Raw genomic sequence first — 26,170 nt, 5'->3', positions numbered from 1 at the left:
GAAATTGAAATACCGTATTAATGCTTCCGCATTTACCCTGCACCAAGACAAAATAGATTTTTAATTAAAAAAACCTTTCTATACTCGCCTGATGTTCACATTGCTTAATTCTTGATACTTGGTTTATATCAACATTATCCAAAGAAACTAAAAATTTCCCATTTTCTTCCCTTCAAGATTCCATGCCTCTTGAAAAGAAAATTAATGATACTGTTGCTTTACTTTCATTGGCTTAGATTAATTCAAGATATTCAAGATAGGAGGAACTATCTAGAAAGTAAGAGCAATAAAATGCTTAAAGGGACAGTTGGCATGCTATATGCAATTTCTGAAATATTGTTAGTATAGTGGTGACTTTAGGCTTAAGAATGTCACAGAAGGGTTAGCTGCTTCTCTTCGTTACTAACACGACATAACTCTGGATAGGCATTTGTTCTTTGAAGGGAGGACTATTGGAACCTAACCCTGTCCGACCTTTGGTTTTCTTAATTTCTTCAAAGTGCTCACTTCAGTCATGCCATAGAAGCTTCCAAAGCAAGTTTTCTGGTGCAATTTGGCCCCCTTGTGGTACCATATTACGAAAGCACAGCACACGTAGTGACACTTGCAGAAAGATAAGGATATTCATCGAAGCTCTGTTTGCCCCCAAAGTGCTGAAAACAGTTATAAAGGTGATGCATTCTTTGACCAAACACTAGCTGGATTTTTTCTCTTGGATAAGAGATACAGTTTTCTTATTCATATGCATCTACCCATGACATGTCCCCCCCCAAAAAAAAAAATCACAAATTTTAAGTAATTTGTATTTTTCCTAACATACTTACCGAGAAACACTTTCTTAGGAGGTTACTGGTAACTCCTCTCAAACGACCAGAGTTTTGTGTAGTTTACCCTACCCCCATGTTCTATAGTGACCTGATTAGCGGGAGAGAACGTGACCTGGGGGCAATGCCCGATGACGGTCGTGTGGCTTTGAGCTTGACCCGGCAGTAAGTTTTATGTAAGGAATAATACTTGAGGTCAGTGAGGCACTGCGGGGACGGTTGGGGGGGCCATAACTTGAAAGTGTTTCTCGGTAAGTATGTTAGGAAAAATACAAATTACTTAAAATTTGTGATTTGTTCCGACACAGAGACTTACCTCGAAACACTTTTAGGAGACTTACGCTTTAGGAGGTGGGAGTGCCTCCTAGAGCTAGACCCCGATGGACAGTAGGATAAACTACGCAAGGGACTCATTAAGTGTGTTATAACACTTACCCTTCCAAATATTCCTTGTTGTGCTTGATGTATATTGGCGATTCTTGAGGCTTGTCTAATGAGCGATAGCTCTGAGGACGACTGATAGTACGAGAGAAAGGGGGAAAAAGGTGAAAGCGAAAAATAAGCCCACTTGTGTCTAGATTATTTGTGGTTCACTATCGAGCCAGGGGCCTAAGTCATCAAACCGAATTGAAAGCTGAGATGACCGGCCCGATCGAAAGCCCATCCCGGGACTTCCTCGTACCGTCCTTGAGATAATGATCGGTGAATGGCGACTAGTTAGGCCAAGTTCCTGCTCGAAGATCCTGAGCTACCGACATGTTCTTTTCAGATGCAAGGGAGGTGCCTAACATCATGAGCCCTGGGTTCTCTTGGCACTGAACACCCCTCATTTGAGGGAGCTTGTCTAATTCCTTGTCTGACCCAAAAGGAAACTATTCTTGGAGATGTTCTTTTTCATTTTACCCCAGGAAACGAAGAGGTTCTTAATAGACGGGCGGAGCTTCGCCGTTCTTTTAAGATACTTCCTAATCACCCTGCCGGGGCACAATTTCAAATGTTCCTGGTTTCCTTCATTTGGGATTGCTGGGATAGTAAAGCTCTCAAACCTCGGAACCCAAACTGATGGATCCTGTGTCTTGGCGACGAAGGAGGGGACTAACTTAAAGGTTGTCTCCTTCCATCCTCTAGAGTGCTCCACCTCATACGATAATCCTTGTAGCTCGCTCACCCTCTGCTTTGAATGTGAGATTCTTGTCTACGATGTCTCTTAAGGGTTCAAATGGTGTTTTTCGGAGCATATCCAGAACCCTTGCCAGGTCCCAATTCGGGATTCTCGGGGCAGAAGGGGCCTGATTGCTCGAAAGCCTTGATGAGCATGGACATCTGTCTTGAAGAACCCAGAACTATGCCTTTCAGGAGAAAAACTTGACCAAGGGCAGCTCGAACTCCCTTAAGCGCTGGGACTGTCATGGCCAACTTATCCCTGAGATGGACCAGGAAATCCGCTATAATGGGCACGGATGCTTCTAAGGGTTCTATCTTCTTGTCCTTGCCCACTTACCGCACATCGTGCATTTGGATTGGTAGACGGCCGTAGAGGATTTCCTCAGGTAAAGGGTCATCCTCCTAGCTGTCTTGCTTGAATACCTTTGTCTTTTCAGGAGGCGCTGGATAACCTCCAGGCGCGAAGACGAAGGGCTTGTGGGTTTCGTGAAAACGCTGAAAATGTGGTTGTCTCCATAGGTTTGGTATGTTGGGAAGAGTCCAGGGAGGGAGAGTGGCGAGACTCTTTAGGTCTGCGAACCACTCTCTCTCCGGCCAACAAAGGCGCTACCAAAGTCATCTTTAGGTTGGTTGCTGCCCTCACCCTGTTGAGGACTTGACTTATTAGGGAGAAGGGGGGAAAGTTTTACACGTCTAGGTCGTCCTATCTGTGTAGAGACACTTCCTCCAATGCCGCCTTCGGGTCTGGAACAGGTGAACAGAATACGGGGAGTTGTTCGTTCAATCTCGTTGCAAACAGATCCATTACCGGGGGCCCCCACACCTGAATGATGTCGCTTGCCACTTGTGGGTGCAGGGACCACTCCGACGCTACTACTTGTCCCGTTCTGCTGAGGCCGTCTGCTAGGACGTTCTTCCCCAGAATGAAGCTTGCTGTCAGGTTGATTTCCTCTTCTCCTTCCCAATCCAGGATCTGAAGGGCCAGATCGCACAACTCTTTTGATCTCAGCCCTCCCTCTGAAACAGCGGACTCGGACTGGGAGAAGAAGGTGGCATCTGATGACGCCCTTCCGTCTGAGAAGCCCTGTCAAAGGATGTCCAGGGTTTCCCCTGTCTTGCATGCCCCGTTTGGTCTACCTTCCAACGTGTGGTAATTACTTTGGGCCTTAATTCCCTGCAGGAGTTTCGCCGCTCTATAGCCTGTGCTGGGATCGCTATTGCGGGTTATAACTCTGTCTATGTGGGTTCTTCCATTTCCCACGTTCCTGGCCTCAGGAAGGGAAAGTGAGGACTTCTACTGGGCGGTGTAGGCTAGAAACTTGTTCAAGCCTGAAGTCCACGCCTCCACCTCCTGTGGGACGGGTTCCACCAGGCTATTGTAGCTTTTAATCAAGGCGAGTACCCTCCTATACGCGGAGTCCTCCATCGCCGACGTCGTCTCACCAACCACTTCCTCTGTCCTGCGCTGGGGAGAGGCATGGTCACGGGCCCTTCGTATCTTAATGTATGCAACCACGGTTGTATTGTCCAACATCAGGGCCACTGAATTCCCTTACAAGTCTTCCGTGAAATGTTTGCAGGTTTCCTGGACCGCTCTCATCTCTAGGACATTTCTGTGTAGGGACTTCTCCCTTTCTGTCCAAGTCCCCTTCGCTGTCCTTTTCCCCGGAAGTGCATTCCCCCTCCTTCTTTCTACCCGTCTGTAAACTGGCGGATTTCGGAGGTTGGGAGGACATCGGCATCCCTTTTAGAGTGTGTGACCGATCCTGCCACCACTCCACGGCTTGTCTGGTTTCTTGCCGGACTGGCACCACTTTGTCCGGGGAACGTGTCTGGTTCCAATTCTCCTTTAAGTTCCATTGAACCCTCCTTAGGTTCTGTCACCCGTGTGGAGCTAGCTTCTCTAAGGACACCAGATGTCCTACCAACCTCTGCCCATCCTTCATTCTTCTGGGATGTCCTCGAAGGAAGGGAAGGAGAACTTGGTCCGGGTTGTCCAGCCTGTCTATGTATGGGGAAGGCCTTGACCTGTAACGAATCCAGGGTTATTCCCAAGTAAGTCATTCTGTTGGTTTGGGTCAACTGAGATTTAGCCGGTCTTCCGGGGCACCTTGTCCTACCCCTACTAGGACATCCTCTCGCTAGCCCCAAGTGGACGTCCTTCTAAGGCATAATACTTGCTTTGTGATTTCAGGTCCTATAGCAGTTTGGCTGAACTGTGACCTTTGGAGATGTCCCTATGCGAGTGAACACCTATCAATATGGGTACGCCCAACTTTACGTCCCTCTCCTCGGAAGGAGCCAAAGATGCCTTCTTCTGGATAAGCTCCTCTATAATCCTGTTAAGGCCAGAGCGCCAGTCCACCACTTCTTGAGGTAGTGGCTGCTCAATTTGTGTCTCTTATCAAGGAGATCACCCTCCAAGATTCGCGTCCGTACCCAAGTCTTCCGTCCGGCGATGGGGTGTAGATTCATCACGGGCACCTCCGCTCTGACGGAACCTGCGGCTAAGACCTTCCGTAGGGACGGGCACCTCTGTCACTTAACGAGCCTTTGATAAAGGGACAGGCTCCTCCGTGGAGGGGTGCCACGGAGGGATACGAGCACGTGTAGAGTCAGCACGGGTCCCTCCGCTCTGACGAGGCTCGCGGTTAAGCCCTTCCAGGCGAGACGGGTGCCTCCGTCATTTCGAGCCTTCGAGGAGGGGACGGGCTCCTCCGTGAAGGTGTTCGACGACTCCTTCCGCGGGCTGACTAGTCGAGGCTGCCCCGGAGAGCCTCCTACAGAGCTCGTGATTGTAGGCAGGACTTTGAGCTTACACTGGACGGGAATTGCCGTGGCATCCAGAACCTCCGTCCTATAGGCGGAGTCCTCCGTTATGACTGGCATAGTCGTGGTGGCGAGGGCCTCCGTCCTGTAGGCGGGATCCTCCGTTATGACGGGCATCGACGTGGTGGCGAGGGCCTCCGTCCTAAAGGCGGAGTCCTCCGCTAGGATGGGTCTTGCCGTGGCGACGAGGGCCTCCACCCTGTAAGTGGAGTCCTCCGTTGGACTGAGCTGTGGCGACGGGCACCTCCGCCCTAGGTTGTGGACTGAGGATGGGTACTGCCGTGGAGGCGAGAACCTCCGTCCTCCTTGTCTCACTTCGAGGGGGAAGCAGCTTCCGTGGGGTTGCCCGACGGAGGAAGCCGCCCTGTCGACCGCTCATATGAGCTGGCTCGACGAGGCTGCCCCTCCGAAACAGCGACTCCCTACACTAGTCAGGTAGAGTAATCTATTTCGCGGCCTTACGCCTATCCGACGGGGACCTTGACGGGACCCTCGACTCATTCTACCCTCTTCGCCCGACGTTTCCTTCCTCCTCGAGGTCCTGGACGACGGGACGGGCTCTTCCGTGAAATAGTTCGACAGAGGTGCCCGTCCCCGTCTATCATCTCGATGGGGAGACCTGTCGAGGCTGCCCATCCTAGGAGACGGCTCCCTCTACTGAGCGGATTGAGTGGCTCTAGGACGGGACTTAGGCCTACAAGACGAGGTCCTCCGCTCCTTGGCTGACTCTCTGGCGAGGCTCTTGGAGGCCCTTCTAGGAGGACTGTCTCCTGCTCGCTTAGATATCAAGCCTGAGGTCCTAGTTAGGTCCCTCAGCTTGTTGTCTGGGATCGAGACCCATCCTCCTCGAGGTCCTGGACGACGGACGGGCTCTTCCGTGAAACAGTTCGAAGGAGGTGCCCGTCCCCGTCTATCATCTCGATGGGGAGACCTGTCGAGGCTGCCCATCCTAGAAGACGGTTCCCTCCGCTGAGCGGATGGAGTGGCTCTAGGACGGGACTTAGGCCAACAAGACGAGGACCTCCGCTCATCGGCTGACTCTCTGGCGAGGCTCTTGACTTTTATGGAGGGGAACGGGGACTTCTCCTGTCCCGAGGTCCTGTGGGAGACCGCAAGGGGAGTTCCTCTACACAGATCGATCCCTCTTCCTCCTGTGTCGTCTCTGACGTTCCACGCTCGAAGGGCCCGACGGATCGCGCCCCGATGAGTCTGACTTGCCTTCGTACTGCGACCTCATACTGGACTGTGGCTTCTTGGGGCTACGCCATAATCCTGACGTAGATGGCAGAAGAAAACTCTCTGGAACTGATGGCTTTGCCGGTAACCACGCCGTCGAACGAGCCATGAAGGGGAAGGACTAGCATAGGCCCTCCTCCATGTCCAGTGGGGACCTCAAAGGTGTCCTTGGTACATCCCAAGCCAGCGGATCCTTCCGTAGCTGAAGCGCCTGAGGCCTCTACCCATTAATCTGGTGATAAAAAATGGAACATTATTAGGCCACATGGGGTCCTCCGCCGAGACACGGTCCCTACGAGAGAGAGTCGCGTCCCTCGGACCCCCACACACTTACTTGCAGGCGCCTGATCTGCCCTGGACAAAGAAGACTCCCCCACAACATCACTCCCTTGGGAAAGAGGCACCAACTTCTTACACTTCAAAGACTTACCTCGTCCCCTACTCTGGGTAGGGGAAGAAGAATGCACTCTACCTGACCCCTCTCCTGCCGACGTCGCAGGGGAAGACAAGCTAGTTTCCCTAGGAGACCTCTTAGAAGCCTCCTTCTTCTTCGTGCCGCATTTCACCCATTGGACCTCGCTCCAATCGGCACATTCGGGACACGTGTCTAACGGCGAACAGGCTTTGACAAGAAAGCCCTACACGATTTCCCGGCTCTAGGCCCAGGACAACGGCGATCGTGCTCCATAGCACAACACAAAGATTGCTAGACAAGTATAATGTAAAGGGAAAGCACTAAAACGCCAGTAAAAGCACAAAGGAACGATCATAAAAGAACACAGTTAAGGCACTAATCACTCATGAAGGAATGGAGACCATGTGGTAACCACATGGTAACGCACTCAAAGGGGGTCGCACAGAGAAATGAGGAGCGGCATGTGAACACGACGCGACCAGAAAACTTACTGGCGGGTCAAGCTCAAAGCCACGCGACCGTCATCGGGCATTGCCCCCAGGTCACGTTCTCTCCCGCTAATCAGGTCACTATAGAACATGGGGGTAGGGTAAACTACACAAAACTCTGGTCGTTTGAGAGGAGTTACCAGTAACCTCCTAAGAAAGTGTTTCGAGGTAAGTCTCTGTGTCGGAACAAATATGATTTTATTTTGTTAAGAGAAAACTCCTAAGTTTATTTCTAAAATTGGGAACAACTTTGTATTATGCTCCATATCAGCATCAGCAAAACATGCTCACTTCATACTTTAGTGCTGTAAAAAATTAATGGATCTTGCTCAACTCATTCATAACGATGAGAGAAAAGACAAACTCATTTATCATTCTACAAAACCTTTAAAAAGATTATTAGCTATTACATTACTCTTTCTCCTCAAATGAACTATCTTCAGATTATAATTTTGAGATTCTAAACTCCTGTGGCTCTGGGAGCATAACAATTAGAAGAGCGCCAACTTATCCCATATGTTGTGAGATATCAAAGAGGAGGAATTAGGGGAGAGTTTCTGATCCCTACACTAGTTTTGGAGTGTCTGAATATAGTACAACAGTAAAAGATGGGAGATTGGAAGTTTGTTTTGGAATAGAAGAATGGATGTATTGGCCTTGTGTGAGAATGATAAAAGGAAAGGGGGAAGTGATGTTTGGTGAAGTGACTTGAGTGTGGTATTGAAAGGGGATAAGAAAGAGAGGGTGTGGCTTTATTGCTGAGTTAAAGTAGTGGATTGGAAGGTGTCACCTAGGTTAATGTTGTGGCTAAGGTTTAGTTGGGTAGGGATTGTTGGGCTTTTGTTGGGGAGTACAAGCCAAGTTGTGGCTAAAAAAATAAGAGCGGAATAAATTGTGGAATAAGTTATCTAGCTGTTTAGGAGGACTGAATAGAAAGAATCATGTAGTTGTGATGGGTGACTTAAATACCAGAGTGGGTGCTGGAGAGGTAGAAGGTGTCATTGGAAAGTATGGCATAGATATTGCTAGATGTGTTGAACAAGAGCTGGTGGTGATTAGCAGTTTTTTCAAGAAGAGGTAGGAGTGGCAAATGGAAGTGGTCAAAGTGCATTAATGAATTGTGTGTTGATAACAAGAAGGGTGTTTGGAAGATTGAAAGATGTGCACATGTTTAGGGGTATTGGTGTGTCTCAATCTTTAGGTTGAAACAAAATTAGTTATCGCAAAAGAGTGGAGAAAAAGAATGGGGGTATGTAAAAGGAAGGTTATGATGGTGGAAGAGTTGAAAATACCAGAGGTAACATGTGTATATCAAGAAAAGTTGGAAGTGGCATATGACAAGGGAGAGAAACTTGTGATCTAGAGGGGTGGAAGTTGATAAAGGAAAATTTTGTTGGGCTTGCAAGTGATGTGTGTGGTAAGAGGATTGTTGGAGGGAGCATGAGGAAGGGTAGCGAGTGGTGGAATGAAAGAATGAAGATGAAGGTGGAAGAGAAAAAGAGGGCATTTGAAGAATGAAACCAGAGTAATAGTACAGATAAGTATGAAAGATATAGAGAAAAATGTAGAAGTAAAATGCAATATAGCCAAGGCAAAGAGGTTGGCTGACTGGAGGTGGGTTTATGGGTTGGGTCATTCATATGAATTGAGTAAGGAAGGGTAGACAAAGGAATGAAGAGACAGTGACAGAAGAAAATGGAAGCTTGCTGAAAGGAGACGAAACAAGGTAAAGGTGGGCTGAATATTTCTGAAAGGTTGCTGAATGTTGAGGATAATAGAGAAGCAGATATAATTGCTGTTGCGGGTTTGAGATGCCAGTGATGAGAATGGGAGAGATTACGAAGGAAATTGAAGAGAACACTAGATGAAACAAGAGTGTTAATCAAAAGGATTTATGATAAAATAGAGGATACAATCTTAGAAGTCCAAGAGGGTTTTAAAAGAGGTAGGGATGTAGGATAGGATTTTTATAGTTAGGCAGATTTGCAAGAAATATTTAGCTAGGTATATGTTGCATTTATGGATCTCAAGAAAGCTTATGATAGAGTTGTTAGGGAAGCTATGTGGAATGTGATGAGATTACAGTATATGGAATTAGTGGAAGGTTGTGGCAAGCAGTGAAGAGTTTATACATAGACAGACAAGTGTGCGTTAGGCTAGGAAATGGAGCAACCAAGTGGTTTCCAGTGAGAGTGGGACCGAGACAGGGATGTGTGATGTCCCCATAGCTCAATTTGGTTGTAGATGGAGCTGTAAGAGATATGAATACTCGAGTGCTTGGTCAAGGATTGAAACTGATAGATGACAGTGATCGTGAGTGGAAGATAAATCAGTTGTTGTTTGCAGATGATACTGCATTGTTTGCAAACTCAGAGGAGAATCTGTGTTGATTAGTGACAGCTTGGAAGGGTATGCGAGAAAAGGAAGTTGTGAGTTAATGTGGGCAAAGAGTAAGGTCAAGAGAAGGGAGGATGGTGCTAGATTGAATGTCATGTTGAATGGAGAGTTACCCGAGGAAGTAGATCAGTTTAAGTACTTAGGATCTGTTGTTGCTGCAAATGGTGGAGTGGAAGCAGATATACATCGAACAGTGAATGAAGGATGTAGTGTTGGGGTAGTGAAGGGAGTGGTAAAGAATAGAGGGTTAGGGATGAATGTAAAGAGTTCAATATAATAAAATTATTATACCAACTGTGATGTATGAATCACAGTTGCGGGGACTGAAAGTGACGGAGAGACAAATTGAATGTGTTCAAGATGAAATGTCTGTGGAGCATGGCTTGATACTTCCACGGTGACTACCTTAAGCACTTTCCTCCCTCTAGTAAGAATCAACAACATAATGCAGTATAATTTGAATAAATTGAACAAAATACTTTCATGTAACTCACATTGAAATCTTGGTAGCAGGAGAGCCACAGGGATACTTAGGAACAATTTACTAAGAAATGACTTGAAGACGTTCATCTCATATTGACGACCTGTGACATTAAAAAACACAAAAAACAATTAAACAGAAGCTGCAATATATGAAAAGAATATTTATGTGTGACTTGACAAGGTACGGAATTGGTCAATTGTAAGCACAGAACTCTGTAATATATAAAATAAAAACTTTTATGGATTGTATCCTCACTTACATAACTATACAATACATAGCAATAAATTAATATATTGCTCATTCTTCTATCTATGCATTCTTTCTGATGCTTAGAGTAGCACTGCCCTTGCATACCCCATTGTCTCTGCTCTCTATATTATTAATAGTCTAGTTATCTTCATGTATCTGTGCTACAGCTATCCTCTTTCTTACAGATCTTTCAACTACCGATTCACAATCCACCTTTTTTAAGACAGGATATCAGAAAAGGGTTTTCAACTCCTTTTGCTTCCTCATATGCACATGTCATACAAGAACACAAACAACTTATGCTTATTTAGGGACTTAGCTTTTTTGACAATTTGCTACATACTGTACAATACACAGTACATAGTTTACCTCATCTTTCTTAAAATAATCAAAATATTAATTTTCCTGACTTCATTTCATTAGCTTTCTTTCTAGTAACCATTAGCTTTGTTTTGCTTACTCTGTTGATTTTCAATAATCTCCTCTATGTTGATTTTCAATAATCTCCTCTATTCAACTGCTACAGCTCATACAGTACAGTAACATAAATACAGTACATGTATTTCTGTATATGAGCATACAATTTCAATTCATTATATGAGGATTACATGTCGGAGAAAAATATTTTCTCCATGTGCAAACAAATTAAACATTTTTCAGGGCCCCAAGCCCTGCTCCAATCAGCAGAAAGATCGTAATGCACCCGACAACATTCATGGCCCCATTCAGGTTAGCCAAGTTATCTTATTCAACACACGTGCATCTTGATTAATAACACTCATTTGTGATAGAATACAGTAGTTTTAAATTAAATAATCCTAATTATAAACTCTTGGAAGGGGCTACAGTCTCCCAACCCTTTTCTATAAAGTCCACCTAAGAGAGAAAGCCTCACAACACAAATACCCACATATCTAAGATACCTGTATTTACTTTAATAAGACAGATGACTGTCCATCCTAGACCCAGCATCATATGGTCTAACGAGCCAAAGGTTATGATAACTACTAAAGTGAGCCTACCCAATCTCGAGAGGAAGATATTCACATAATACATGATTCTATCATACCTCTCTTCTCTCTTCTTCCAATAACCCACATCAGAACAATTTGGAAGGACAACTACCTGTAAGAACAGCTTATTGACCAGTCAGCCTCCTCATCTCATGGTCATATACAGTACCCAGTTGTAGCAGGAAGGGATCATCCTTCCCCCTTAAATATGTGATAATAGTCTAAATAAAGATTTTAAAGAGCCCCTGTGAAATAGCTGAATAAATACACTAATCCTACCTCAATACTATCCTTACTAAGGTTAAGATTAAGAGGCTAATAAACACTGCCAGGATTAAGCTAACATTAAGCCAGAAACATACTACTGTACAGTATAATTAAAAGTAATAATATTCAATTTGCTGAATCTCTTGGATAAGGGAAGAGCTAAGAGAGGGTCTCAATTGATAATTCCTTGTAAACAATTTTATCAATACTGTAGATACAGTACTAATTCATTATCATCATCATCATTTCAGACTTCAAAAGTCCTTTGTTGGATGTAGGCCTTCCCCAGGTTCCTCCACAGACTTCTATCCCAAGCTATTCTGTGCCACTGTTGCTTATGTTGGTCTAAGTCATCTCGCCAGTGGGTTTTTTGTCTTCCTTGGTTTCTTGTGTATCCTCGGGGTGTCCAGAAGGTTGTTCGTGATGTCCATCTGTTGTCTGTCATCCCGGCAATGTGCCCCGCCAAGTTCCATTTGAGCTTGCTAATTGTTTCAAGGATATCCATTACTTTAGTTTTTTGACGTATCCATTTAGCTGTTTTACTATCCTTCCATGTTAGATTTAGCATAATTTTCTCATGTGCCCTCTGCATTGTTCGTAATTTAAGGGAAAGCTTTTTTGTTAGATTCCAAGTTTCGGCCCCATAGGTGACAGCGGGGAGGATACACTGATCATAGACTTTCCTTTTTAAGATGATAGGAATCCTCTTATTTTTTAACACTGTACTGGGTCTTCCAAACGCTTGCCAACTGAGGGTTATTCTTCTTTTTATTTCGCTCTCTTTACAGGCGTCATATAGAGAGATTCGTTGTCCTAGGTAGATGTAGTGGTCCACTTCCTCAATTTGTTGGTTTTCAATTTCATGTATGTCATCTGCATTTTCAGTATATTTATTGCTCATGACTTTGGTCTTTTGGAAGTTCATGTGGAGGCCAATTGATTTGCTTGCTTCATTTAGCTCGGTGAGCATATGTTGAAGCTCCTCTTTGGTGTGACCAATGATAATGATGTCATCAGCAAATCTTAGGTGACTTAGATATTCTCCATCTATTTTTATTCCTTTTTCTTGCCAGTTGAGTTGTTGGAAAGCTCTCTCCAGGCAGGCAGTAAACAGTTTGGGTGAGCTAGTGTCACCTTGTCTGACTCCTGAGTTGGATCGGTTCAGAGTCCTTGTGGAGGCGAATAAATGATAATGCATGGTCATAGATGTGACTGAGTACATTAATGTAAACTGAGTCAACTCCCTGTTCTTCCAGCGCTGACATGACCTCCTCAGTTTCAACAGAGTCAAATGCTTTGGTGTAATCTACAAGTGCTACTACTAGTGGTATCTTACATTCATTTGTTTTCTCAATGATTTGATTTATTGTTTGTAGATGGTCAATTGTGGAGTAGCCTCTTCTAAAGCCTGCTTGTTCCCTTGGCTGATTTTCATCAAGCTTTCCTACAATTCGGTTGGTGATAACTTTGGTGTAAGTTTTATAAATAACATTAAGGAAGCTGATTACCCGTTGGTTGTTCATGTCCCTGGGGTCGCCTTTTTTGTAGAGGAGAATGAGGATAGCTTTATTCCACTCTTCTGGCGTTTTGCTCTTCTTCAGACATTCATTGAATATTCGCGCCAGTCTGACGTGGATTGGCTCATCAGCATCTGCTATTAGGTCTAACGTGATGTTATCTGGTCCCGATGTTTTCCCCTTCTTCATTTGCTTGACAGCTAGTCGCACCTCGCCTGCTGTGATCTCTGGAAAGTGATGAGATAGGTGTTGATTTGCTCTTTCACGAAGATGGTAAAGGGGTCTTTCTGAGGAGTAAAGCTTTTGGTAGTACTCTCTTGCTCGCTTAGCTATACCATCACGGTTGGTTGTAAGGGATCCGTCTGCTTCTAGCACCCCAGTGAATTGCAGCTTCCCTCGGCCGAGTTTTCTTTTTGCTGATTTAAATCCTCTGCCTTGTTTGATGACATCTTCATTTATTTTTGTTGTTCTATTGCGAAGGTCTTCTCGTTGCTTTTTCTGTATAGTTTTGTTTAGTTCTGCTGCTTCAATTTTCTCCCGGACTGTTAATGAGGGCTTGAGATCTGTTTTTTCATGAGGTTCTTTGTGTCTTCCGAGAATTTGCTGTTGTCGGAGGGTTTTGTGTCCTGGAACTTTTTGCTACTTCTTTCAGGGGGATAATGATGTTATTAAAGTTTTCAAGATCAGTTTCATTACTGTTTTGGTCTTCTAAATTTTCAAGAATCTCGTAGCGGTTTTTTAACTATCTAAAATGTAGATTTGAGAGCTTCAGGTACTTTGATGTGTACTAATTCAAGGTTCCCCCAAATGTGTTTATATTCATAAGATCCCTCTTAAATAAGAAAAGATTTGATTACGACAAAGTTCAAAACAAGCTAATAAATCCAAAGCAATATACTGCAATAAAGACTTGAAACTAACATAGTTAATAACCTTTAATGTTATCAACTGAAATTTTCTAAATTTCACTTATACTGTACAGCACAGTATTAGTAGGCACAACCTTCCTCAGCTTGCATCTATTAAAATAAGTAAACAATGTAGTCTTTAAAATGCCACCTAAATCACATAAGGTTTGAAATATCAAAGATTCCAACATGGTTGCCTGGGAAGGTCCAGCCCGCATGGTACAGTAATGTGATTGGGATCTACAACAGAAGTAGCCAAAGAACTGCAAACTGTTCCCTCTTGGGCTAATAAGGCACTAAAATGTTTGCATTTACAAATGACATGAACATGTTTAACTTGTGACACCATGTCAAATGGTGGAAAGTGTTAAAACTTTTAAACAGAAAATTTGAGGAAGCTCATAAATATCTGACATTACATAATACTGTGATACTTAAATTCACTTGGATAAAAGTTCGTGCAAATGTCAAAAATTCGATGTTCACGTGGTTGTAAATTTGCGTATTTTAAATTTCTGCTGATATTTTTTCCTCCCCAACCAAATCTTTATACAGAACAATTGCATAATCATCCACTGTTATGAGGATTACACGTCAGTTAAAGCAGTCTGTATTGAGTAAGCAAACAGACGACAGTTTTACTTAGCATTATGACATACGAATCATCGTCTTGCATTATATCTTTCACCAATTATCATAAACAAGAAGTTTTAATTAAGGAGTGGTATATACACTACATTATGATATTAGTACTACTGTATATAGTTTTGATACACAGATGACAACGATGATTATTACATGTACTGTACACTTTTGATGACCTAAAATATTTTGGAAAGTTCATAAATTTATCAAAGATGATAGATTAAAACACACACACAAACCACATTAAGAAAAAGGAGAGCATCAAAATTATATAGGGAATGGAGACAATTTTATTTTGAAGGTCTAGTAGCTCACACTTTGGAGAAGATGGTTAAAGAAATAGGAAATATATGTTGGATACAGTAACATCAATTTGTAATATAATTAATATAACTATTCACTGGTATAAAAATTTCATCCCATTGAGGAATCAGGTGGTTTAAACAGTTATATGAATGTAACAAGAATTTAAAGTGAAATTTCAACAGTACTTTTAATTACAAAAATTTTTCCAAATAAGAAAATGCTACAGAAGTTTGATATTTAAATGATAACGAGTAATTGCAAGTATAATAGTATAGTAAGTACAGCAAATAACTAAGGGGACACTGCAAAGAATCTTAAGTACAGTGGTACCTTTGAAGACAAGCAAATCATTATACGAGCATACAAATTCAAATTGGTTTACAAGCATTGTATTAGTCTTCAAGCAAAAATTTTCCTTTTTATGTGCACATTTTGTGGACAAGTACTAATAGAACATGCATGCAATGCACAGAGATCAGTCACAGTACCTATACGCCACCCATGCAGTGTTCACAGATTTTTTACCTTATTTTTTTTTTGCATTAGCTAGCACCTCTCTTTTGCTCAGAGCCTAACTCTTCCACTTTCCAAGCAGCACTAATATGTTGAGATACTACCGCTAGAGTGTTAGTGGATCCTTTCACTGGCCAGACAGTACTATATTGGACCCCTCTCTCTGGTTTATGGCTCATCTTTTCTTTGCTTACACATACACCAAATAGTCTGGCCTATTCTTTACACATTCTCCTCATTCCTCAACCCCCTGACAAAACTGGAATTACAGTACCAAACTATTCTTCTTTCAAGGGGTTAACGACTGTAATGTAATTTTTCAGTGGCTACTTTCCTCTTGGTAAGGGTAGAAGAGAAACTTGAGCTATGGTAAGCAGCTCTTCTATGTGAAGGACACTCCAAAATCAAACCATTGTCCTCTAGTCTTGGGTAGTGCCATAGCCTCTGTACCATGGTCTTCCACTTTCTTGGGTTACAGTTCTCTTATTTGAGGGTACTTTCGCGCACACTATCTAGTTTTTATAGTTTATACAGTATATAAAAGATCTAATTCTATTTTGTTACCGTTCGTAAAATATTTTATTTTGAATATTCATTACTTTTCTTGAAGTTTACTTATTTCCTTGTTTCCTTTCCTAACTGGGCTATTTTTTCCAGTTGGAGCCCTCGGGCTTAAAACATTTTTCTTTTCCAACTAGGGTTGTAGCTTATGTAATAATAATAATAATATAATAATCATCTTGTTTATATGTCTTTGGAATTTTTGTTCAGTTGTGACTTTATGTTCTTAGTCAAGTTGTGATCACTATTGCACTTCTTAAGACAATTTGTGATGCACTGCAAAGTTAAAAGTTTCATGAAAATAGCCAAAAGATGATTAAGATAGATTTTATGAGGAAAGGAAAAGATTACAGAAGTGAAATATGAAATTATTGCAAAGCATGAACAATGTACATGTCCAACCGATCTGCAAAAACTGTACATTCATGCTAGAACATCCATGATTGGTACAGTTAAAATTCTGAACAATAAAGATGATAAAAAAAACATTAAACAATGCAAAATCAGTGCTGACGTCAAGGCATCAACGGTAACATGTTTTAACGATGAAAGGCTTCTGCTTATCTGAATTGGTGAGGTAGTTAGAAGGTCATACAATTACTATAAACAAGAATAATATTTGTGAAAAAGCAATGGTATTGGAGCTGCATAAGGTGAAACATCAAGAGAATGTGGATAAGACTTCAACAGGGGAAGAGGGTAAGAATAACAAACATCTAACTTCAAATTTTGTAGAAACTCATCACACAGATAAGGTTTCTGTAGGGTGAGCAGCAAATCTATCTATTGACAATGCAATGACTCATTTTCTTACCATTTAAAAGAAAAAGAAAAAGCAAAAGCAGTTTTTACTAGATTGGTTCCTTATCAAAACAACATAATTGTGGAGAAAAAAAAAAAAAGAACTAGATTCCAGAAAACAATTCAGTTATAGATACTGAATGTCATTCAAGAGAGAATTCCCAATAAAAGTGTTTATGAAAAAGACTCCTCCTCCTCCTCCTCCTCCTCCTCCTCCTCCTCCTCCTCCTCCTCCTCCTCCTCCTCCTCCTCCTCCTCCTCCTCCTCCTCCTCCTCCTCCTCCTCCTCCTCCTCCTCCTCCTCCTCCTCCTCCTCCTCCTCCTCCTCCTCCTCCTCCTCCAAAGTAAGTAGAGTTGATTTGTCAATATTTATATTTTTCTTGTGAATCATGAAATCTCATTTCTGAAGTTAATGGTTATAATTTTTCCACTATATTCCATTATAACGCAAATAAAATTGAGTGTATTCAGTGTGTATTAATGGACATGTGGAATGCATCAAGTGTATATCCTTTGAGTCTTATGGGGAAAAAAGGTTTAGTTTACCAGCATTTTGGTTTGCGAGCTCACTCCCAGAATGAATTGAACTCTTAAATCAAAGTAAAAATGTATATTAATGCTTACATAACTTTTGTTAAAGACACCAGAGGAGTAATTTGACTACAAACACAAAAGTTCCTTTTTTACCTTTGGGAATTACCATGCAAGAGTTGGTACTAACTACTAATAAAATATCCTCAATTATTTATACAGCAAGAATTAGATTTAAAAAAAAATAATTGTTCACTTTAGTCTGCAAAAATATTATCAAAGAAGCTCCTTTTACATTACAAGCACACAATACCATGTCAATGGATTTACTTCACTCTGAAAAGCAAAAATTTTCATCTTTTTCCTTTTACTTAATGATTGTAAGCTGCTGTCTAAACTACGGTATATTTTGTAAGCCCCCAAAAAGATAAGGTATCATTAATTACAAGTACTATAGCCTGTATTACCCCACAAAAGTAAAAGGAAAAGTATTTTCCTGATGGTATTTTTGCACAGAAATATTGTTCTAGGAATTACAAGCATGAGGTAGAGATATACTAGTCTTATACGCAAGATAATGCAATTCAGCCTTCTGGCTACTTATGGTATGTATTCAATCTTACATGGTAATGGTACATGAATGGATTAAACTTTTTAGGTGAAGTAATCCAGACTTTGTTAACTAGCAGTATACTTACATGCATCTTTCCTATGGTTAGTATGGAACAGGTACAGTACACCAACCAAAACCAGGAAACTGCTAAAAGTCATTACCTGATAGCTAAAAGTAAACCTGATAAAATAATTAATAATTAGTGCTATGGGTTCTAAAATAGTTGACATTTCAGGTTTATAATAACTTTAGCGTTTAAAATTAGTTTACAAAAAAACCATTACTTATGCACAGCTGTTTATGCATCTACCTCAATCTCTAACCACTCCCATCCTAGACGAAGAACACCGGCTACTCCAAGTAGGCGTGAGCATACACATCTGGTTCCACCAGGTCCAAATAGGAAAAAAAAATATACTTTAATCTTGTTAATTAATAAACTTAAGATGGCCCAGTTGGGGTGCAGTATGGTTTTTATCTATGCAGTAATGGTTTCACATATAGAAAAAAATTTTACTTAAAAAAAAGGAATCGATGTTAAAATTAATTATTCTGAAACTTACGAGTCAATGCCAATATGTATCTACAAACCTTTAGCTTCAACATTGAAATAATAATTCATAGTTTTTCTTAACACTATACCAGGGGTTCTCAAATCAGGGGTCACAACCCCAAGAGGTTAATTACGTTGGGTCAAACAGGTCATAAGGTCAGTGGGGTCACTTGAGGTAACCCCCTGGGAATGGGTGTACAAAACACCCAAGAGTTACCAGGTATGCTAAATGTAATGGTTTCTATAGTAACAGTTAGTAGTACTCGGCAAAAAATGAATAAATAATGATTGTTTTAAGTTATAATCAAAATTATTACCGTAAGATTATAGGTACCGTATTATTTGTTCAGGTAGACCTATTTACTTGGCATTAGCATCCGTTATCTTTGGATTTTGTGCAGTTTCCATTTAAAACCATTGCAAAACATTGTGGTTTTATTACACTTGAAATTGCAGTTACAAGCGGACAACAAAGCAAGAACGGACTTTGATGTGTATAAGGACATAGCAGTTTTGGAGCAAGTTAACAAATAGGCATTCTGCTGTGAAAAATTGAGCATTTGAGGTTCTTAAACAATTTGGAACCCCTTATGTTTGCGAGAGAATTTTCATCAATGATAATCATAAGCCATAGGGCAAATACCCCCAGATGTAGTAAATTTATCAAATAATGACCAGTCCTAAATGTAGGCTACTCCTAACATCAGTATGATATTTGTAATACAGTTGTTATAACAAAACTAGTTCTTTATACGTGTTGCATAAGGTTTTATATAATCATCCCCATCCTTTGCATTTAGATCTTCCCAGAATGTGTCATCCTGTTCATAGTCCTAGGTAGGCAATTAGTTCTAACTGTCTTGCCTTCACCATCATAAGGCTCCACACTACATAGTATTCTATAAGTTTTATCCCACATGTGATTAGATTGGGGAATTATCTTTCTGATCAGGCAATTGAATCTGTTCAACATCAGAAGTTCCAAATTGCATTGAATATTTTTATGTTGAACAGGCTGACAGTAATCTGTCCTCAGTTTATATATGACAATCATTTTAAAGTTGATACTGACCTTTAAATATTCTATATTCTTAACCCATTCCTTCTAATCTAGTTTATTTCTTTTCCTTAGTGGGTTATTTTTCCCTGTTGGAGCCCTTGGGCTTATAGCATCCTGATTTTCCAACTTGAGTTGTAGCTTGGCTAGTAGTAACAATAATAAAAGTATATCACCACATTGTAATTGCCAAATTTAATGAGTAGCATATTAATGAGAAGTTCATAAAAATTAAAAAATCAATAAAATTTCTTATTTCTTTACTCACTCGATAATCATACACATGCCCACCCTCCTCCCCACTAGCTTGTGTTGAGAGGATAGGGATAATGTTGATTTTGAAACTATTAAGACCAAGAGAATGGCACATCAGTCACCACTTACTGCCAGAATGCTCATTCCTTTACTAAGTGCTGGTGTTTATTGATGGGAAGAAAATGGGAATTTTTAAAAATTTTACGGGTAAAAGTCTATTATACCAAGCTTCTGGAGAAGAAGCAATATGAACATCAAGCTAGTGTAGAAAAGAGAAATTTTACCGTTAGAATTTTTTTATACATGACACAATGCAATCAGTAATTACAGTATCTAGACAGAACTTAAAAAGGAAATGTAAACTAACAAAATTCCTCCAAACATATAAACAAAACACTTTCACGAAAACAATTAAACTACTCCCACTGACAGACAAGGCAATTCCAGAAGAAAACATCCCAATTAATATTTAAGTAACTTGAAAACTACAAAGGAAAACACCCGATACATTTAAAGGGTACTCCAAACCCTGGGTATTCCATACCCTGCATGAAGCCTAAAACAAACTTTTACCAAGAAAAATGGGCTAGGTACAAGTACAGTTGTGCCCAGTGAGGCTGTTCTGCCGAGAATCATGGCTGAAATGGATTTCTATGATGCTGTGTTCAGATTAACAGGGTTTGGGCAAATGAGAATGGGAGATGAAAAGGCCCCCAATGATCATGGATAAATGGCACAGATGAAGAATTAGTCCCGTTTCAAGCACAAAGTGCATGATACACAAGACAATATAACCTGTAACACCTACTTCTGGGGGGGAGGGGAAATCCTGCCCAAACAAGAAAACTGATAAGCATTGTTCTATGAATATATATCTATCATTGAAACAAGTTTTCCTCTCTTGCTTAAAAAGAGATCAATAACTATGCTTGTTGAAGCTTTTCATAACTTTCTAAACTATAATAAATCTATGTCACCAACCATTATGCAACACATGGTACTGGTCAAAAATCTAAGGTAAAGTACTTTAGTGGAATTGTTAATTTTCACTGTTGAAAAAATTTAACAAAAACAATTTGCAAATGGAATAAGATTACTTACCCTATATTCTGTGTGGCAATCTTTAACAGCCATGGGCTAAAGAGATCTGTCAGGCAATATATACAATTAATCCTTGATAAACCAACAGCAAAACTTTCTGGTGGTTTTGAGAACTTTATCAGCAATTGTGTTCCTGAAAATAAGATGAAAACTATTCAATAGTTAACCCTGATCTAAATCTGTCAAATCAATAGGAAAATATCAACAATTGTGTTCCTGAAAATCAGATGAAAACTATTCAATAGTTAACCTTGGTCTAAATCTGTCAAATCAATATGAAAATAACTAATAATCTCTCTATTGGTATTGAAAATTAAAATAAAATACAAATTCTCATGAACAGCTAAAATCTATAAGATTTTTATCAGGTACAGAGAATCATCTTCACAAAGTAATGTAACCCTTCAATTCCATAAAACTTACCGAAAAAAAAAATATAAAAATGTGAAAGGAAGATGCATAAGCTACTGATAATCATAACCAGTTTTAATATTATTGATAAGCTAATATCTAGAGCTTTTAAACCACTTTTATATTTTCACTTCTGACCAATAATTATTTCAATGAAACTTCACATATTAATGTGCTATTTATTTTAACCAAAAGAAAAACTCAAAATAAGAATTAAATATTTTTCCAGAATCAAGATAAAACTCATTATTCCAACCTGAAATATGCAGTGGGGATATAGTGTGTTTGCGTAAACAAAGCCTTCCCCAGCTAACCTCATCTTTACTAATCACTGTTCTCCACATCCCAGACCTGGTCAGTTGTAACTTTGTCAGAGGTCTATTTATGGTGTCTGATACAAAGCTATGTTAAATATTTTCTATCACTTTTATAGCCAGAATAGAAAACATCTTCCATATTGAGATTTTATGTAGATCACAAAGAAATAGGCTAATATTGGCAAAATTAGATCCTACTTCTGTGCACATATTGCCGAGGCATTTCTTTTCTACACTCATTTGATGTAGCAAGTGTAGTGCTTTACAAGTGTTAGTTTGAGGTTAGATACCCATGATTCCTCTTCCCCTGCTGCTCACCCTCATTAAGGCTAAGCCTGTTAACTTGGGGGATACTAGTGGTTTGGGAATTAAAATCATATAAGTACTCTGACACTTTTCTATCTTATTTCTCTTCCTCATGCTTTTTTAAGTTTTAATAGTCTATATATAAAAGACCCATTTTAATTTTACTGCTCTTAAAATATTCTTTATTGTTCATTACTTCTCTTGTAGTTTATGTCCTTTCCTCAACAAGCTATGAACATCGTGAAAAGTCAAATGTGCAGCACATTCAGTCAGATGATGATCAGGAATCTCATTTTCTTAAACTTATCAACAAGATTTTGGAGTTATATCCTGATTTATTTCTAAGAGAAATTACATCTACTCAGTCTAAGATGGAATTAATGTCCTCTCTCTTTACTGAATTCATCTAAATTTCCTCCCAAAAAGAAAGCAAAAGTAGCAGTAGTTTTGGATATGCTATCATTGTCTTTATCATCAGGTTCCCCTTTGGTCAATACCTATCCTTTAAAGCCTTAAGGGCTAGTGTTTATCATGTGTGATATTCCATCTTTAAAAGTATATTTAAGATGTTGTATCTTACCTACATTCTTTAATCAACCCTGTGATAGTCAACTGTAGAGTGTGACAAATTGTCACTCATGCCTAAAGGCTTCAAAGGATTAGCAGGTTTGAGTACAGCTTTAGAAATAAATTATTTTGCAGATTCTACTATAAGGGTTATGTATAATTCTTTAGTGACAAAGTCTAAAATAAATACAGATATGATTAATTAAACAATGATTTATCTGTCTTAGAATATCTTAAATGTTTAAATCGGGGAATATCCGATTTGTTTTTAGAGGTAGCTAATCTGTACTTTAATGTTTTCTGGAAAAAATTTTATTTTCATTAGTAAAATAAATTTTTGAATATACTTACCCGATAATCATGTAGCTGTCAACTCCGTTGCCCGACAGAATTCTACGGGAGGGATACGCCAGCTATCACTATACTAGAAGGGGGTGTACTCACAAGCGCCACCTGTGGCCAGGTACTACAGTACTTGTTGTTGACGCCACCTCACTTTTTCCTCGGTCCACTGGTTCTCTATGGGGAGGAAGGGTGGGTCAATTAAATCATGATTATCGGGTAAGTATATTCAAAAAATTATTTTACTAATGAAAATAACATTTTTCAATATTAAACTTACCCGATAATCATGTAGCTGATTCACACCCAGGGGGGTGGGTGAAAAACCAGTGTACAAGACTAAAGGATAGCCAAGTATCCCGTATTTCATATAATCAGTTATCCACAATAACAATGAAATAATAAGTACCTGGTAAGGAAGTCGACTTGAACCGTTACTCTGCCTTTAATAAGATCGTCTTCCTTACTGAGCGCAGCGTTCCTCTTGGAAGGCTGAATCAACTCAAAGGTGCTAAAGTATACAGGGCTGCAACCCATACTAAAGGACCTCATCACAACCTTTAACCTCGGCGCTTCTCAAGAAAGAATTGACCACCCGCCAAATCAACAAGGATGTGGAAGGCTTCTTAGCCGACCGTACAACCCATAAAAAGTATTCAAGAGAAAGGTTAAAAGGTTATGGGATTATGGGAATGTAGTGGCTGAGCCCTCGCCTACTACTGCATTCGTTGCTACGAATGGTCCCAGGGTGTAGCAGTACTCGTAAAGAGACTGGACATCTTTGAGATAGAATGATGCGAACACTGACTTGCTTCTCCAATAGGTTGCATCCATAACACTCTGCAGAGAATGGCTCTGTTTGAAGGCCACTGAAGTAGCCACAGCTCCCACTTCATGTGTCCTTACCTTCAGCAAAGCAAGGTCTTCTTCCTTCAGATGAGAATGTGTTTCTCTAATCAGAAGCCTGAATAGTAAGAAACTGAGTTCTTAGAACTTGGAAAAGAAGGTTTCTTGATAGCACACTATAAGGCTTCTGATTGTCCTTGTAAAGGTTAAGACCTTTTTAGATAGTACCTAAGAGCTCTAACTGGGCAAAGTACTCTCTTCAGTTCATTCCCCACCAAGTTGGACAGGCTTGGGATCTCGAACGACTTAGGCCAAGGACGTGAAGGAAGCTCGTTTAGCAAAAACCGAGCTGCAAGGAACATGTAGCTGTTTCAGATGTGAAAACAATGATCCTGCTGAAGGCGTGGATCTCACTTACTCTTTTAGCTGTTGTCAAGCACACGAGGAAAAGAGTTTTTAATGTGAGGTCCTAAAAAGAGGCTGATTGGAGAGGTTCAAATCTTGATGACATAAGGAACCTTAGGACCACGTCTAGATTCCAGCCTGGAGTGGACAACCGACGTTCCTTTGAGGTCTCAAAAGACCTAGGGAGGTCCTGTAGATCTTTGTTGGTGGAAAGATCCAAGCCTCTGTGGCGGAAAACCGCTGCCAACATACTTCTGTAACCCTTGATCGTAGGAGCTGAAAGGGATCTTACTTTCCTTAGATATAACAGGAAGTCAGCAATCTGGGTTACAGTGGTACTGGTTGAGGAAACTGCATTGGTCTTGTACCAGCTACGGAAGACTTCCCCTTGAGACTGATAGATTCTGAGAGTGGATGTTCTCCTTGCTTTGGCAATCGCTCTGGCTGCCTCCTTCGAAAAGCCCCTAGCTCTTGAGAGTCTTTCGAAAGTCTGAAGGCAGTCAGACGAAGAGCGTGGAGGATTGGGTGTACCTTCTTACGTGAGGTAGACTTAGAAGGTTCACTCCTAGAGGAAGAGTCCTGGGAATGTCGACCAGCCATTGCAGTACCTCTAAGAACCATTCTCTCGCGGGCCAGAGCGGAGCCAACCAACGTCAGCCGTGTCCCTTTGTGAGAGGAGAACTTCTGAAGTACCCTGTTGACAATCTTGAACGGCGGGAATGCATACAGGTCGAGATGGAACCAATCCAGCAGAAAAGCATCCACGTGAACTGCTGCTGGGTCTGGAATCGGAGAACAATACAACAGGAGTCTCTAGGTTATCGAGGTAGCGAACAGATCTATGGTTGGCTGACCCCACAGGGCCCAAAGTCTGCTGCAAACATTCTTGAGAAGGGTCCACTCTGTGGGGATGACCTGACCCTTCCGGCTGAGGTGATCTGCCATGACATTCATACCGCCCTGAATGAACCTCGTTACCAGTTAGCTTTCGATCTTTAGACCAGATGAGTAGGTCCCTTGCGATCTAGAACAACTTCCACGAAAGAGTCCCTCCCTGCTTGAAGATGTAAGCCAGGGCTGTGGTGTTGTCAGAGTCCACCTCCACCACTTTGTTAAGCTGGAGGGACTTGAAGTTTATCAAGGCCAGAATAACCGCCAACAACTCCTTGCAATTGATGTGAAGTGTCCTTTGCTCCTGATTCCATGTTCCCGAGCATTCTTGTCCGTCCAAAGTCGCACCCCAGCCCGTGTCTGATGCGTCCGAGAGGAGACGGCGGTCGTGTTTCTGAACAGCCAAAGGTAGACTTCCTTGAGAAGAAAGCTGTTCTTACACCACGCGAGAGAAGACCTCCTCTCTTCGGAAACAGGAACTGAGACCGTCTCTAGCGTCATGTCCTTTATCCAGTGAGCAGCTAGATGATACTGAAGGGGGGGGAGGTGGAGTCTCCCTAACACGATGAACAGGGCCAGCGATGAAAGTGTCCCTGTTAGACTCATCCACTACCTGACTGAGCATCGGTTCCTTCTCAGCATGCTCTGGATGCATTCTAGGGCTTGGAAGATCCTTGGGGCCGACGGAAAAGCCCGAAAAGCTCGACTCTGAAGATCCATACCCAAGGAGACAATGGTCTGGGATGGGACGAGCTGAGACTCCTCAAAATTGACCAGGAGGCCCAGTTCCTTGGTCAGATCCATAGTCCATTTGAAAATCTCTAGACAGCGACGACTTGTGGGAGCTCTTAAAAGCCAGTCGTCTGACGGAGCCGGACACAAGATCATGGTACTGCTGCACAGTCTGTGAACTGTCAACCATGGGCAAGCGAGGAAGTACAGTGACAACCCGAATCTGTCTAGACTGTCTGGGTCGTACAGACAACTCCTTATCGGGTTGCTGAGGTTGCCGCACTGCGTCACAACAAGTCACTTCTGCTGGTTGTTGAACGTCTTCCCCGTGACACATTGACTCCGTAAACAAAAAATCCTCTAACAAGGACTAAGCTTGGACTGCATGTCTTGCAACACAGCTCAAGGTCTATGGGAGCAGGTGTGGTAACAGACGGGATTAGCGACTGAAGTGGAACCATTACCTTCCCTGGAAGCATGTTATGCTTAAATAAAAGTCCATAGGAGGCTACGCAGCTAAAGGCTCCCTCCAAATGACAGAGTCCTCAAGGGAATATCAGAAGGAGGGAGAAAAGAACTTTCTCATCTACAGGGACCATATCCTAGAAAAGCTAAGTTCTCTCAGTG

The 26,170-nt window shown here is 41.4% G+C and overlaps 1 protein-coding gene across 8 annotated transcripts in view; it reads right to left on the bottom strand.

Annotated features, from left to right (window-relative positions):
* Window positions 1-26,170, bottom strand: part of LOC137649512 (uncharacterized) — a 169,979-nt gene that overhangs the window by 30,057 nt on the left and 113,752 nt on the right. For all 8 annotated transcript variants that reach the window (XM_068382541.1, XM_068382515.1, XM_068382521.1 and 5 more), the window contains 3 exons: window positions 20,727-20,859; window positions 17,846-17,940; window positions 9,848-9,937 (listed from right to left, as the gene is read on the bottom strand). In XM_068382541.1, the coding sequence (XP_068238642.1) occupies window positions 9,848-9,937; window positions 17,846-17,940; window positions 20,727-20,859 (318 nt within the window). The remainder of the gene's footprint in view (window positions 1-9,847; window positions 9,938-17,845; window positions 17,941-20,726; window positions 20,860-26,170) is intronic.

Source organism: Palaemon carinicauda, chromosome 1 (assembly GCF_036898095.1).
Source record: "Palaemon carinicauda isolate YSFRI2023 chromosome 1, ASM3689809v2, whole genome shotgun sequence".
Lineage (NCBI taxonomy): Eukaryota > Metazoa > Arthropoda > Malacostraca > Decapoda > Palaemonidae > Palaemon > Palaemon carinicauda.
The sequence above is the reverse complement of the archived record's forward strand: the minus strand, read 5'-3'. Positions and strand labels throughout refer to the sequence as shown.